General features: G+C 52.1%; 1 protein-coding gene across 1 annotated transcript; it reads left to right on the top strand.

Moving 5' to 3' along the window:
- The first annotated feature begins 5,163 nt into the window (after nt 1-5,163).
- ASB10 (ankyrin repeat and SOCS box containing 10) lies at nt 5,164-12,759 on the top strand. The gene is made up of 5 exons (XM_057367821.1): nt 5,164-5,458; nt 9,591-9,858; nt 10,394-10,898; nt 12,209-12,322; nt 12,574-12,759. Exons 1-5 carry the CDS (start codon nt 5,164-5,166, stop codon nt 12,757-12,759), a joined length of 1,368 nt encoding a protein of 455 aa, XP_057223804.1.
- Nucleotides 12,760-14,515: the final 1,756 nt, after the last annotated feature.

The following is a 14,515-nucleotide window of genomic DNA, read 5'->3' as shown; positions in this document are numbered from 1 at the left end:
CCTCCCCCAACCCCTCCCTCTTTCCCACCAACAGCACAAGGGTTTTGGTCAGTTCATCACTGAGATCTTCTGCTGCTTAGGGAGATAAATCTTTCCCTGCCGTGCCATGGGGCTCCTCCCATGTGAGACAGTTCTCTGTGAACTTCTCCAGCGTGGGTCCAGTATCACGTGCAGCAGCTCTCCCAAAACTGCTGTAGCATGGGTCACTCATCCTCGGGGTGCAGTCCTCCAAGGACTGGCTGCTCCAGCCTGGGACCAGGGGCCCCCTCTCCATGGGTCTCCCACCGCATCCCAGCCYCCTCCAGGTACCCACCYGCTCTGGCRTGRGTACCKCCCCACGGGCTGTGAGTGGATCCCCAGGGGCTGCAGGGACACAGCTGCTCCACCRCAGTCATCCCCACAGCCTGCAGRGGAATCCTGGCTCCAGCACCTGGAACACCTTCTCCCCCTCCTTCTCCAYTGACCTTTGTGTCTCCATGTTTCCCTCACACATTCTCACCTCCTCCTCTTCTCCAGCTAGGAAAAAAAACGGTGTGCCTACTTTGTTTGGATTTTTTTTCTTAAGCGTGTTATCACAGAGGAGTAACTACCATCTGTAATTGGCCCAGCCTTGGCCAGYGGCATGTCCATCTTCAGAGACATCACAGATTGGCTCTGCTGGACATGGTGGAAGYTTCTAGCAGCTTCTCACAGAAGYCATCTTYRWGGCCCCCCTGCTACMAAAAAMCAGGCCAAGAAAAACCAACASAGTTCATTTCTTGCTGTGCAAGGCTTGGGCTGCATGTARCCTCAAAATAAGTTCCCATGGAGCTGCCTTGGGATGCCCACACAGGATCTCATACCTGGTTGTCTTTTCCTGAGGGGTCACTCTGCATTTAGCTGATTAGCTTTGGTGAGGACTGTTGCTCAGCTGCCTTCAGACTGGGCTTGTGGCTCCATCCTCTTGCTGTAGTGGATCCGGTGAGATCTGGGCAAAATTGATTTTAGGCTCTGCTGCCCAGTGGGGATTCACAGGCTACAGTCAGTGTAGGAACAACCCAGAAGCACTCAGGTTACAATAAAAGCAAAACTTAACTTGGAGCCTGTGCAGGCTCTGTTCCAAAGTGTCTCGAGTCTGCCTTGCTCCGTGTGAGTCTATCCAGATCTGCCTGTGTCTTTGCAAGTCTCCCAGCAAGGTTTTAGTGCTACAAGTTGCAGTACTGTCATGTTGGATGTCCTAGGCCCCACATCTATGTTCTTACTSAGCTATGCATGTCTGTGGGCTAGAAGCAAATATTTTTTTTTTCTTTGTCCATTCTTCAACCTCTCAAAAAGAGCACTATAATGCTGAATGAACATTCAGGAAAGTATCACCAGTGCCTGTGTTCTGTTTTCCTTCCTGTAAGAGAGCAATGGCTTAAGAGCATGTGATCTTTYGCTCAAGGTGGAGGACCATGAGACATAGCATCCCTGTGGTCAGAGTGGAGCAGTTTTGAGGGGAGGGAGCTTTTTGGGCAGTGGAGGCTGGCAGCAGTGTGCAGACTGTATCTTCTTCYCATGTTGTGTCCCTTGGCAGCCGTGTTGCCAGGTGGCTGCTCCAGTGCATCATTAGACACTGTTCCAAATAGCAGAGGCAGGAGCRGTTCAGCACTCGGAGGAAAATGAGMTGGTGATGGATAGTCCTGGTGATGCCAAAGCTGTKAAAATATGAACCTCTGATGTACAGCCAGCGTTCCAGCGAGGGATTCTCATCCTCTCTGTGCTCAACAGCTAGTGCCTGAGGATGGTGCTGGTCTGTCTCTTCCCTTCTCTGTTTAGTCTGAGGTAGGCTGTGGTGGCCTTAGAATGCCTGCCTGGAGCAAAGGAGGAGGGCAATGACCCCAGGTCAGGCAGGCWGCCCACCATCAGCAGATCCACTGCTGTCTGAAGCTCTGTCATCCCTGATGCTGCCAGTGCTGTAACCAGACTGAACATCCATGGCATCCTCAGAGCTGTGTCTCCATGTATGTTCTCCCTAGCAAGGGTTGCTACAAACAGTTTGGTTCCTTGGGTTTTTTCTCTCTTTTCATACTCTGTGCGCTCTAGATTCTTGGGTGTAACCAACAATAATGCTGTTTTCTTCATCTCTCCTGCTCAGGATTGTTCTTGAGGGTGTAGAAGGTATTCAGAATTAAGTGCAAAAATACATCTTATGTTGTAACCATAACTTCCAGGGCCATATAAAGGGGGTCAGGAGGCTTCCTTGTTCTCATGTCCTCTCCCTGTATTACCTGCTGCCAAACTGGGGGAGACAGAAGGACCTGCTGTCTGGTGAAGCGCTCCCTGCCATGGAACTCTGGGGGCTGACTYGCAGTGCCCCTGGGGCTGGAGGACATTGGGATGGTGACAAAAGGTTCTCACATAAGCACAGGGCACCAGCCTGGGCTCAACACATCCACCAGTGGTGCCCTGTTTGGTCTTTATGGTAAGGAAAAGGAGGAGGAGGAGGATGCTTCTATGGGCCCCATGCAGGGTGTGGGGCTGAAGAAGAGGATGACATGGGCAGAGTGGCCCCATGAGGAATGGCTGCTGCAGGCCACACGCCGTTTTCCCATTAGTGAGTGTTTAGTTCAGCGTTTTAAATAATTGTGTCCTCGGAATGATATTTAAAATCCATTTGGGAGGCAATGAGGCGGGAAAGTGCCTGTGCCATTGTGATGACGCTGCGCAGGCCGTGCCATACATGCATATTACAAACTCGTTACAGGCTCGTTTCCACGCATGCTGCTCCCTCCCCACACAACCTCCTTCTGAGGCTCTGGATGCATCTCCCCCACCATGGCTGCAGTGCTTGGCCCTATGGAGACCTTATTTGACAAGACAGACCTGGGCCAAGAGATAAGGCACAGCCAGGTCATGGCGGCTGGGRGCCATCCATGGGAATAGAAATATGTAGGACATGATTGGTGATGGGACTGTTGTTCAGGTTTTCTGTTGTCCTGGCTTTCACCTGTGCTTGCTTTCTGACCAGCCCTTGGACTTGTGTTACTGCAGGTTCCAGACCCTAAAGCCCCAAGGCTTTCAGCTGCTGTGCTCTGGGCACTCTTGGAGCAGTTGTGTCAGCYATCCTAGGCTGACTATGAAGCTGAAGACAAGCCTGTGCTCTTGAGTGTCCATGGAGGATGCACGAGCTGGAGGGACTAGGTGTGAGGGAGCTGRTGGAGCAGCAGCAGCAGCTTCAGCAGCAGTTCTGTGAGTGCTGGTTAGTGGCTGGTTGGGAGAGTGGCCTTGCTGCTCYATTTCCTGTTCCTCTCTGACTGCTGTGTGGGCACCCTCTGCTGTCCTCTCAAGCCATGCAAGATAGAAATGTGAGTGGAAGGACAAGGTTCCTGGTACCACTTTATCCTTGTCCTGTTGGCCTTGGTGGCATGGGCAGTATCCAGTCCTTATCCTCTTTTTCCTGATCATGTTCAGAGCCTCCTAGCCAGGGTCCTAGTTGTGTTTTTCCTCAGTACTACCTTGTGATCAAACATTAGTGGGGGGAGGATGAAAGCCCCAGGTATACTTAAGGACATGTTGGGTTCTGACATTTCTGTCTCTTACTCAGTGTCCTGGCTGGCTGCTTTTCTGGATAGGAARAGGATGGATCTGGCATCCTTTTCTCTGCCTGCAACTGAGGGCTCTCACTGTCCCTATGGACTTTCCTATTTGGCAACTGTGGGTGCTGTGCTTGGAGATGCTGAAGGTGGCTGGTTGTGTTTTGTGGGTTTGGGGCCACTTTTTTGTGTTTTGTTTGTAGTTTTGGGTTGGCTGGTTTGTTCAATGTGATCTGGGGGATTTTTTTTTTTTGTTAGCCATGGGAACAGGAGAACAAGTAGCCRGTGCACTCAGGAAGGTGCAGCCCCGGGCCTGTGAAATGCTGTGTGTGAAGGCACTGCCTACCCTTGGCCAGCATGCAGGGGGTGATGGGGCAAGGACATTCCTTCCAGSGGCCTTTCCCAGGTGGTCTTGGGTGCATGAATAGTGCTGAACATGAGCGGTTTGTTTGGGATTCTGTTCCCAAGCCTGCAGCTGGGGAAGAATGATGGCATCGGTTCCAGTGGCAGGAGCAGCAGGAGTTGGAAAGACAGGTTGAAGAGGAGCTAAGAGTTTTTATTTTCTCCTTTTCCTCATCTCTTAGAGAATCCAGACTTTATGTACTCAAAGTTCCCTAGGTCAGGGCTGTTGCACTGAGCCCTTCACCTGGCTGGAGGAGTTTTTGTGAAGCTTGAATGTGGATTCCACAGTGGAGCTGRAGATACAGCCACTGCATCCTTCAGGAAAACAATGCCCCCAGTGCAGCACCAGTGGGATGCTGCAGGTGCTCACTGGCACAGAGCACCTGTGCAGTGGCCATGGGGATGTTTGGCATGATCCCAGTCCTGGGACTGTTTTATGGACCCTCTTCAGCTTCAAGGTTCTTACATAATTGTTTTTTCTGCTCTGGAAACAGCTGCCAAAAGAAACACAAGCAAAGTCTGGCTGTCTGTTTGATCAGCACCTCCAGCCACACCACAAAGAACTCGATCACAGTTTGGAACCAATGTGACAGGATAATCTGTGCTGTACAAGCTGCTTTTCTCAGGGCTCCCCTCTCTGCCCTTCTGTATCCTGCCCAGCCCTGTGGGCAGTGTGCYTCACCGGTGCAGGGAAGGGACTGATTGTGAGAGCAGTGTGGGGGACTTGGTGGTCTTTTGGTCCCTGTGGAGTTGCCCACAGGGGTAAGGGAAGGGCCTGTCCTTCCAGAAGTCCCTTATGACTCCTGAGTCTGATGCAKGCCTTTCCCAAGCTTGCCCTCATTCACCTTCTCCCCGCTGCCATGGTTGCCCCAACCTTGCTCCGCYTCTTTCCATGGGAAGCCTTGTGGACCAAGGGCTCTTTGCAGAACAAACAACATAGGAATTGTTTCCAGGCTGCYTGCTACCCTGCTCCTGCACCTAATCTGTGTGGGTGATTGCACCTAGCAGCTGAAAATAAGCTCTTGGAAGGGGAGGTGGTGACGAGSAGCTGCCAAGCCAGGCTATTTATAGTGGGTGATCCAGGCCTGTGCCTGAGCCCAGACAGATGCAGGGGAGCTGGAACCCAGGAGCAACCCTTGAACAAGGGGCCTTTGCTGCWCTAGCTCATTTGCTGTGTCGCTGAGACGTCTCAGGTTTGTTTCCTGTGATGGACTACACCTTCCCTCTGCGCTCTGCCACACGTTTGCCACAGCTAGATCAGTGGAAGCATTCTCACAGCCTGAGGTCCCAATACCACCACAGTGAGCACAGCCTGAGCCCASATGGCTGGGGATACCAGCACAGCCGCCTGGAGCCACTGGAGTGCCGGGATCTGCTGGTCCAGAATGCGCTCTTCACTGGAGACCTGGACATGGTGCAGAAATACTTCACCAAGAGCGCAGCCATCAAYCTCATCATTGAGACCAGGGGAGATGTGCTGCGCTGGACTAGCAGGAAACGTGGTGGGTATGCGGGGCTTGGGCATGGGGAGGATAGAAAGGATGTGGTCCAAAAACAGGGCTCAGGGACCTGAGAAAAATGTTGGAAGGAATCCCCAGTGGTGGAAGAAGGACTTGGGAAGAATGGCTTTTGTGGGAGGAAGGAGGTCTCAAAATCTGTAGAACAAATAGTAGCAGGTTTGTTCAAGGTGGCTGGGGCAGATCTACTGGGGAATGGTGAGRATAGAACCATTGGAAGAGTTGTTGGAGAAGCACGTCATCCAGAYTGTCCTGTTAGAGATGGCTGGGATGGGTGTGAAATATGTGTGAGGTGGGGAGAKTGCACAGGTGAAAAGACGTCAGAAAGCTGTTCTGTTCCATAAGATGGATTTGACAAGGGGAGCAGAAACCCAGTCTACCAGAAAGATGGTGAATCAAGCTTGCCTGAGTGACAGGAGGTAGGAGCTGCTCATCCTTGGTGTTTCCTTCCTTCTCTATATTTCATTGTACCTTGTCCAAGCACATCCTGTGGCTACCACAGGCTTCCCCTCTCTCTGGTCCCTTTTACTTACCCTCTCATCAACATCATCCATGAACTTCTTAGCTTCTCAGTGAGCACTGCAGCTGGTGTGCTCAAGGGAGAGGTGTGCTGAGCTGCCTGGATGTGCCCTTGTCCTYGCTGCTGTCGATCAGTGACGTGGTGCAGGCAGATTCCCAGGATTTGAGTGTCAGGTGTGGAAGGGCCTTCAATGTGCCACCCTCCTCTACAGAAGGCTGATGGCAAAGGCCACCTGTACCAGAATGGAAGAGTTGTTGATKAGGGCCACTTTCCTGGAGGAGCAGGCCAAGTGTCCTGCTGCTCAGTCAGATGATAGCATTTTGTGGGGACCAGCAAGAGACAAATAGGGTGTGTGGACTTGCAGATGCACGTGCTGCTACTTGTGAGTRGTGAGGGCTATTTACTGAGTTCCAAGATTTGTACAACCCAGGTTTTGAACTGTTACAGAATACTTAGGAATAAAATCACTAAAGGTGTTACCCTTTGTGTAACTCAGACCATTTGTCAGTAAAGTATGAATTGGATGTTATAACTCCTGTCTTCTGCTGKGCTGCCAGACACTGGAACAGCCAATCTCTCTGCTTGTAAAGGTTTGTGCTACGAAGAAAATGGAACAGACAATGTAAAACAACCTCACACAGAAATTTCTCTTATCACTGAAGTTTCAAGACATGAAAAACMCAACCAAACAAGATCATTCATCAAAAACAGAGCAAAACAGAGCGGTGCCAAATTTATCAGATAAGGAAACAGAACAAAAACCAAAACAAACCTTCATGCTACCCAAGGCTTGCCTCTGCGTCTGACTGACGGTGTAGGGACAGGTTTTAAAGCTGACTCAGTGACTTTAAAAGTAGGTTCTAGTGATCTTGTCTTTCCCAAATCCCCCAACTTGGTATTTTAAGGTGCCCAGAGGAAGTGTAAACTGTCTGGTGTCACTGACACTCATTTACACAGCTTTCTGCCTCCCTGGTGTGTGACTGGGACCCTCAAGCTCTCATGGGATAACCTGCTTATACCTTTTGGTAAAGAGACGGTCCCATCACATGAGAACATCTACCAGGGGCTTCCCTTTCTTTACCCTTTTGCAGGCTACATTTTAGTTAGACAAGGTGAATTCTGCACAGACAGAGCAAACTGGATACTGTCAGCATAGAACTTGTTCATTTATTTTCATTAGTGAGAAGGGTAAAGTTCCCTGTCTTACACTCTGCTCTGGTCCCCTGGTAATTGTTGCTTGGTGGTCTATTGGGGTCACGTAACTTGTGTTTATCTGCATGATCTGAGTAGTTCCATGSCACAAATTTCAGCTGAACACTACTAGCTTTCCATGCAGTTTGATGTGCTCTCTAGATCACGTGTTGTGAGCAATACTTACACAGTGCTAATGCCACATGAACAATGCATACTCTTCTGTGACCGAGGWGGGCAGATTGGCTGTATTCAGCCAAGTGGGGTCAGAGGAAAACACCATCTCAGGTGACAGAACTGTAGGGATCAACCCTGAATCAGGGGAGTGTCTGAGAAATGAAAGGCAACACTAAAGCTATGCAGGAGCTCCGCACATAGGCTGGATATCAAGAAAAATATGGGGAGGATTGGTCTAAAGGATAATTATCTCTATTTTTGCTCATCCTTGTGCCTATTTCTACCACTCCTTTGGCTKTGATTTAAAAGAGCTGTCCTGTAGCTTGTTTAAAAACATCCCCAGTGCCAATGCTTCAGGTGCRGCAGGTAAGCAGGGGTGCAGTGCTGGAGATGTGCACGGAGCTGAGGTGTGAGCAAAGGCATGGACACGTGTGGAGCTGCTGGGATCATGCTGTTGTGGTCTAGTCAGCACTGGGCAACAACACGCTGAACAGGCATGAAACCATTGCCCTCTCTGTTGTCTTAGTGGTGTCCTGGCCCCATTTCTACCCTACAAGCTCCCCTGCCCTGCCTCAGGGGAGCTTGTACCTTCACAACCTTCACAGATTTTACCTTCACAACAGGGCACTGCAGAAGTACTGCTGCCTGAGCACAGAGCCTTTATCAGCCTCTTGGCCYCAGTGTTTGGTCATAAGGTTTCCCAGAATAGCCCAGCTGAGATTTGAGCTATGCCTRGCCCGGGCCAAAGAGAGGGGTGTGATATGTTCCCCCTCCCTGTGGAACACCCTGGGCTGGCAGGCAGATTCTTGGCCTGAGCAAGGGGTGCTGGTGGGGCTGTGCCTCAGAGTCTGACTGGGGCACAGCAGCAGGTCCTGTCCTCGTCTCTGAGGAGGGTCTGGTTGTTATGGGCAGCATCACAGGCGGGAGAGATGAGAGCCACGAGCCCATCCGCACGCAGCAGGCGGATGGCACTGCCCAGGTGTACTGGCAGGCCCTGCTGGCTGGAGATCAGGGGACTGTAGCAGGGATTCTCCAAGATCCTCATAACAACCTGAGCCCCAGCGCTGTGTTTGACACCAGTGACCTGGAAGAATGGAAGAACTACCGCTTCAACACCCGCTGGCTGAGTATGTGAGAGCAGTGGGGCTCAGCCGCTGGTGTGTGCTGTGGGGCATAGCTATTGCTGTGCTATTGTGTGCTCTGGCTTCTACTTGGGTTACAGAGGAATTGGGATGGGGATGAGAGCATAGGGGTGTGATCAGGTTCTCCTGTGTTCCTTGTGGAAGGGAGTTCATGTTTCTGTGAGTGCAGGCTGCCCTCCTGCACAGTGGGTGTCTAAGTGCTTGGGAACTGCCCTGTGTGCAGCTTGCACTGCGCTACTGGATCCCACTTCAGGTTGTGCCAGGTGGGGAATTGTCACAACATGCGTTAGGTCTTTGAGATGGTTCAGTTTGAACTGGCCCTGGAAGACGCAGATGACCACAAATTGCTTCAGCAAGAAGGATCTGAAAGGATGTAATGTGGAATGTGCCATGCAGTCTGGGATAGCCTCCAGCTCAGTCTGGATGGGCAGCAAGAAGCACAGTTTAAGGAGATTTTTTCCTGTAGCATCTGCAGGCTGTTAGCCAGCAGACTGCACCAGCTCAGCGATGGTTTGTGCTGGGTCAACATCTTTGAGAGCTGGCACATTTCAGCCCCCCCTTGCTCTCTCCTAGGCCCTRGATGTCCATTTCTGCTGTAGCTTGYTGTCTGCACCCTGCTCAGGCTGAGTCTCCTGTGTGTGTGGCAGCTGGCTCTGATACCTCTGTTTTACTGCCCGGTTCCTTGTGTATGTGGTGCTTCACACATGGTGTTTTAGCCCAGCCACCTGACTGCCATCAGCCCTGCTGGTGCCCTACACCCTTCGTCCACTGGACTCCTGACCACAGAAACCCCAAGTGCCCCCCTGAGCCACAGGAGAAGGGSACACTGCCCACAACAGCCTCTGCCCTGGGTTTCTGCTCCCTGGAGCTCCCTGTCTGCATGGCTGTGTGGTCTGAGAGCCTACCACAGATCTCTGCCTTTGGCAGGCTAGTCCAAACACAGGGATCTTTCAGGGAAGGGACTTCAAGTCCCTTAAAGGGAAACACAAGTCTCTCAGGGGGGATGTACATCAGGTACTTCAAGGAAAAGSACAGGTCTTTGCGCACTGTGGCTGGACATGTGTCCCTGACCTTTCTTTTCCTGCAGGGCTGTGGTCGCTGAGCTATGAGCAGGAGCTCACCACACCCCTGCACATCACAGCCAGCCGGGGCTACACCGACTGCCTGCGGTTCCTGCTGCTCCGGGGCGCTGCCGTCGACTTTGCTCCAGGGGGCAAGACCGCCCTGCAYGAGGCTTGTGCCGCTGCCAGCACCGACTGCGTGCGCCTGCTGCTCAGCTCCGGAGCTGACCCTGAGGCTGTCTCTGACGATGGCTACAGGCCCCTGCACCTCTGCAAGAGCTCAGACTCCATCGAGTGAGTTCTGCTCGGGGTGGAGGGGGCACAGCCAATCTTCCCCTCAAGCCTAATCCTGTGTGGGAAGGGTCCCTCCTCATCCCTGAAAGTGGGTTGGTGGATGCAGAGGGGCATGCAAGGGGTGGCCTTGGTGGCTGTTCCTGGGCCAAGATCACCTCTGTGTGGGKTGGAACAGGTAACTGCAAGCTCGTGTCCTTAGCAGATGCAGATGAGCCAGGTGCTGCTGTCTGGCCTGCCTACCAGCACCATGGAGCTAATGGTCACAGTGTAGTGTTCATAGGGTTCCTGAGCAGATCCACTGGGGATGTGAGCAGGCATTACGTGCACCAACATTTTCAGAGATCTGTGCGGACTTAGCTCAAACTAGGGTGACGGTATYTCTGTTCACCAGTCATCCTGGCTTTAACCACTGCTCCAGGGCATGAAGAACAGGGATTTTTGGACTCTTGGAAAAAAGTGTGAGATGGTACAGATGTGAGGGATGGGAAGTAGGATGGGAGGTGGAAATGAGAAACGGACACATTGTTCCACACAGGTGTGTCCGGCAGCTGCTGCAGCATGGYGCCAGCGTGAACAGTCGGACGGAGGAGGAGAACGACACAGCACTGCACGTGGCATCACGGCACGGCCTGGCAGAGCACGTCCAGCTGCTTCTGCACCACGGGGCTGAACTGGAGGTAAAGAACAAGGAGGGACAAACGCCACTGAATGCTGCCTGTGCTCAGCATCATCAGCCCCAGGACATGGACCGCTACTACCGTGTSTGCCAGCTGCTGGTGGAGAGCGGTGCCAGCATCAACGCCGCAGATCGGGACCGGCAGCATCCRCTTCACCTGGCCTGCAAGAATGCCAATGCTCAAATCGCAGAGTTACTGCTGGCCCGSGGTGCCAATGTCAATGTCATGAACTATGGTGGCAACACAGCCCTGCACAACATCCTGCAAGTAGCTGCCTACAAGCTGGAGCATCGCCCGGAGCTCGTGGTGCGAACCCTGCTCAACCATGGAGCCGTTCGCATCTGGCCAGGCTCCCTCCTCAAGGTGCGGGGCTCCAACAGCTCCAGGAGTGTGGTGGGAGGGGAACGCCRTGAACAGCAGGGCTGTTCAGCAAGTCACAGGAGGGCTTGTTCCGTGGCAACCTGCTCACTATCCTGCCCAGGGCATGGGAAGGGAGAACTAGCATTATTGGTGTGGGAATCCCTGATGTTTTCTCCTGGGGTGTGTTTTCCTGTAGGACTCTCCTGCTTCTGTCTGCTAAGCTGTGTGRACAGTACTCACCCAGTTTCCATAATTACTTGCTCTGGAAAGTGTTTGCYCTTTTCCTCTGGAGGTGTTTCTTCTCAGGGGCACACCCTCCAGCTCCTGCTGTCTCTCCAAGATGCCAGCAGACAAAGGGTTAATTTCGTGTCTTAATTCCTGAGCAGTGCAATAATTACCCAGCCCGGAGATCAGCAGATTGCTCTCCCCTTTGGGAAAATACAGGAAAATCAACAATTAACACTAATTAATCTCCTATTAACGCCAGATAATGAGGATCACTGGTAGAGCCAGAATAGACTCTGACAGCTACTGCTGGCCTGGGCCATGGGGAGTGGCAGCCCGGAGCCGGGGAAATCTGCCTCTGTGCGGCTTTGCCGGGGTGGGGTGTGCTCCGAAGGCTGCACTGTYACCAGGCACACGGCATTGGTGTGTCACCTGCACCTACATGGATGTAAGACGCACCAGAGATGTGTTGTACAAATAGGTGTGAAGTCTGCTGGGGCTCTGTGCARCCCCTGATGTGGGCACAGCACTGCTTAAGACAAGGGTGCAGATGTCTCTGCAGCCCTGCACCAAACATGCATAATCACGCATCCCGGAGACACCGGTGCAGCCCTCAACAGAGGCAYAGTGTACCATGCTCTGGCTGATCACAAAATGGGTGCCAGTCCCTGCCAGAATGGCTCATGCTCTAACCACCAAAAAGTGAGGAAAGAAGCCTGGTGTAAAGCAGTGTTGGTGCTTATGAGCCACTTTCAACAGTGAAGCCGATGGAGATCATCATCCCAGCCATACACGATGGTCCCTGTGTCTGAGGAGAAGCTATGGGGACCCAGTTGTGCTGAGGGCAGCCATGCTGTGCTCATGTTGGGTGTTGGTTCAGTCACCCTCTTTGCAAGGAGGGATGCTCTGGTCCTTCATACTGGCAGTGGTTTTTCTCCCATGACTCTCTTCTGGGTCAGCGTGAGAGAAGGACAGGAGTTCCACCAGATTTACCACATCTGGGTTTGATAAGTTTTTTTTAGGAGGTGACAGGGGGGTTTGCAGGACCTTGTCTAATGATGGCAATCAACTTCTCTCTCCCTGGCCAGGTGCTGCGGCACTGCCACACCTGCCCACGTGTCATCGAGGCACTGGTGAACAGCTACACCCACGTGCGAGTCTCTGAGGACTGGGTGGAAGCAGTTCCAGTAGAGGTTGTACAGGTGAGGGAMCAAATGCCTACTGCTGGCTGAAGAAAACATGCCTGGGTTCTGATGGGTTGCCAGGGACAGCTGAGCCTGGAGGGGCCTGGGCAGAGCTGGGGCTGGTGGTGCAGGGTTGCAGGATACAGGCAAGGTGCTGTTGGGGCAGGGACCATGCTCCATAATGGGGCAAATGGATGTTTGGTTCTACCTCTGGTCTCAGGGTGATATCTTCAGCTTTGTCTGCTTCTGGTCCTTTCTTCTCTCTGTAGAAATACCCACGTTTCTACCAGTCACTCTTCTCCCTGGAGCACAGCCCTCGCTCGCTGCAGCAYCTGGCTCGCTGCACCCTCAGGACGCTCCTGGAGGGCCGACTGCTTCTGGTCCTGTCCCAGCTATGCCTGCCAAGTGCCCTGCATCAGTTCCTGCTGCTCGGCTTCGAGGACATTCTCTACTAGGGGTTGCAGTTCCTGTGCTGCTGTGCCTTTTTGTGTACTTGTTCCATCCCTACCAATGCAGTCAGTGCCTTCCTAGCTACCCCTTCCCCTCTCCCCGCTCCTGCCTGGCCACATCAGCCCCTTGTGTCAAGGCTTTTTCTGTGTTCCAGTCCCAGACAGCCTTGTGCCCTACCTCATGCACCGGTTTTGGAGCATTCTGTTTGGACATACTAATCAGGACAGGCTCCAGACTAAGTAAAGGAGGATATAGGKATTGAGGCATTTTGTGGTACAAGGAGCAAAGATGCTGCATGGCTTAGTAGTAGGATATCAGTTTTACTATCCCAAATCTAAATACCCTCACCTGTACTGGGACACTCTGGTGCCCTGAATCTTTGCTGTGATCCTCTCTTTAGTCAAGTTGTTTACAGTCCRTACCCAAAGGTGTTTGGAATAAATCCTGGTCTTTATACCTACTTGAGCATGACTTTTACCTTTCCTTGAAGACTGTCCTGACYGAGCTCACCTGTTTGAGCCATGGGTGGTGGCATATGCACTCAGACCTATGTCCCCACCAGCTTCTCAGAGGGCAATGTGTGCGGTAGGTGTTCCAATCCAGCCCCTTCMATGAAAGTACAATGTCTGCATTACCTGGCTCAGGAGCTTGGGGCAGAAKGGCAGTGCTTGTGCAGCACTGAGGACCTCACTGCTGGGTGAGGAGGAATGTGCCCTGAGAATGCTGCTCCCCTGGGCAGGTGCTTTTCCAAATGTGCCTGTGCTGCTGATGTACCACAGCAGGAATGCTAACAGGGTACAAGAGGGATGTGTACAGGTGTAGACAGGGTCCCAGGAAAGCACTTGTTCCTGCCTTTGTGTAGGTGCTATCTCAGGATAGAGAKGGTGTATCTCAAGAAGGTTTAACTATGTGCTTTGTGACATCCAGGGGCAGAGTGGGGAGGTGTTGGCTTGCAGTGACCACAACTACCTGCAAAACAGGGATGAAGAATACAGGGGAGCCAAAGTTTTTAAAATACGTGGATAATGGCCTGACCTCTCACCATGGACTAGTAGTGCTCACTGGTTCCCTTGAACCAGTGTAGGAACTGAGTATAAAGTTACCTCCTTCCTGCTGGCTGAACTGGCTTGTTTGCTCAGGTGATCTGTTTATGGAATCAGGGCCAGTGGTCTTGTTTCCAAAGTCTAATCATCACTTGAGAGAGTTCATTTTTAACCTGATGATGTCTGTGAGTGAAGGAGGAACAGAAACAGGAAGGTCTGTCCTTTTTGGTGGCAGCACCATCTGGGATGGCACTAGCCTGACCTGGTATCCTGGTCTGAAGGCAGCCTACAAAGCAGCACACCTGGACAGGGGTACCATCCTTCTCTCCAATAGTGTCCCTATGGCTGCAGTAACCTGTGCTCAATAATGCATGCTCAGCCCCTAAAACAGTATCTCCTCATAAACAGGGAAGGGTTGAATTTAATAGTTTGCTTTATTTTGTAGCTGTTACTTGCAACTGGTTGCTTTTGCCTCTGGACTGGATCATGAGGGCAGCTCCAGCCCTTCCAGCRGGAAGAAGAGAAYCCACRGGGTCTGATTTCTGCAAATACAGGACCACATCCAGGTTTTCCCTGGGCCTTTATTGGTTGCAGTGCATCCCTTGGAGATGGAGGGAGGACAGCTGTGCACAGTACTCAAAACTGTGATTGTGTAAGGGTTGTTCTGTTGTAGATTTGAGATCCACACAAATGCTCAGGAACTTTGGATTCACAGGAC

Source organism: Malurus melanocephalus, unplaced genomic scaffold, assembly GCF_030028575.1.
Source record: "Malurus melanocephalus ecotype Western Australia unplaced genomic scaffold, MMel_1.1 scaffold_86, whole genome shotgun sequence".
In the NCBI taxonomy this organism is placed as follows: Eukaryota; Metazoa; Chordata; class Aves; order Passeriformes; family Maluridae; genus Malurus; species Malurus melanocephalus.
This window is presented reverse-complemented; position numbering and strand designations above follow the sequence as displayed.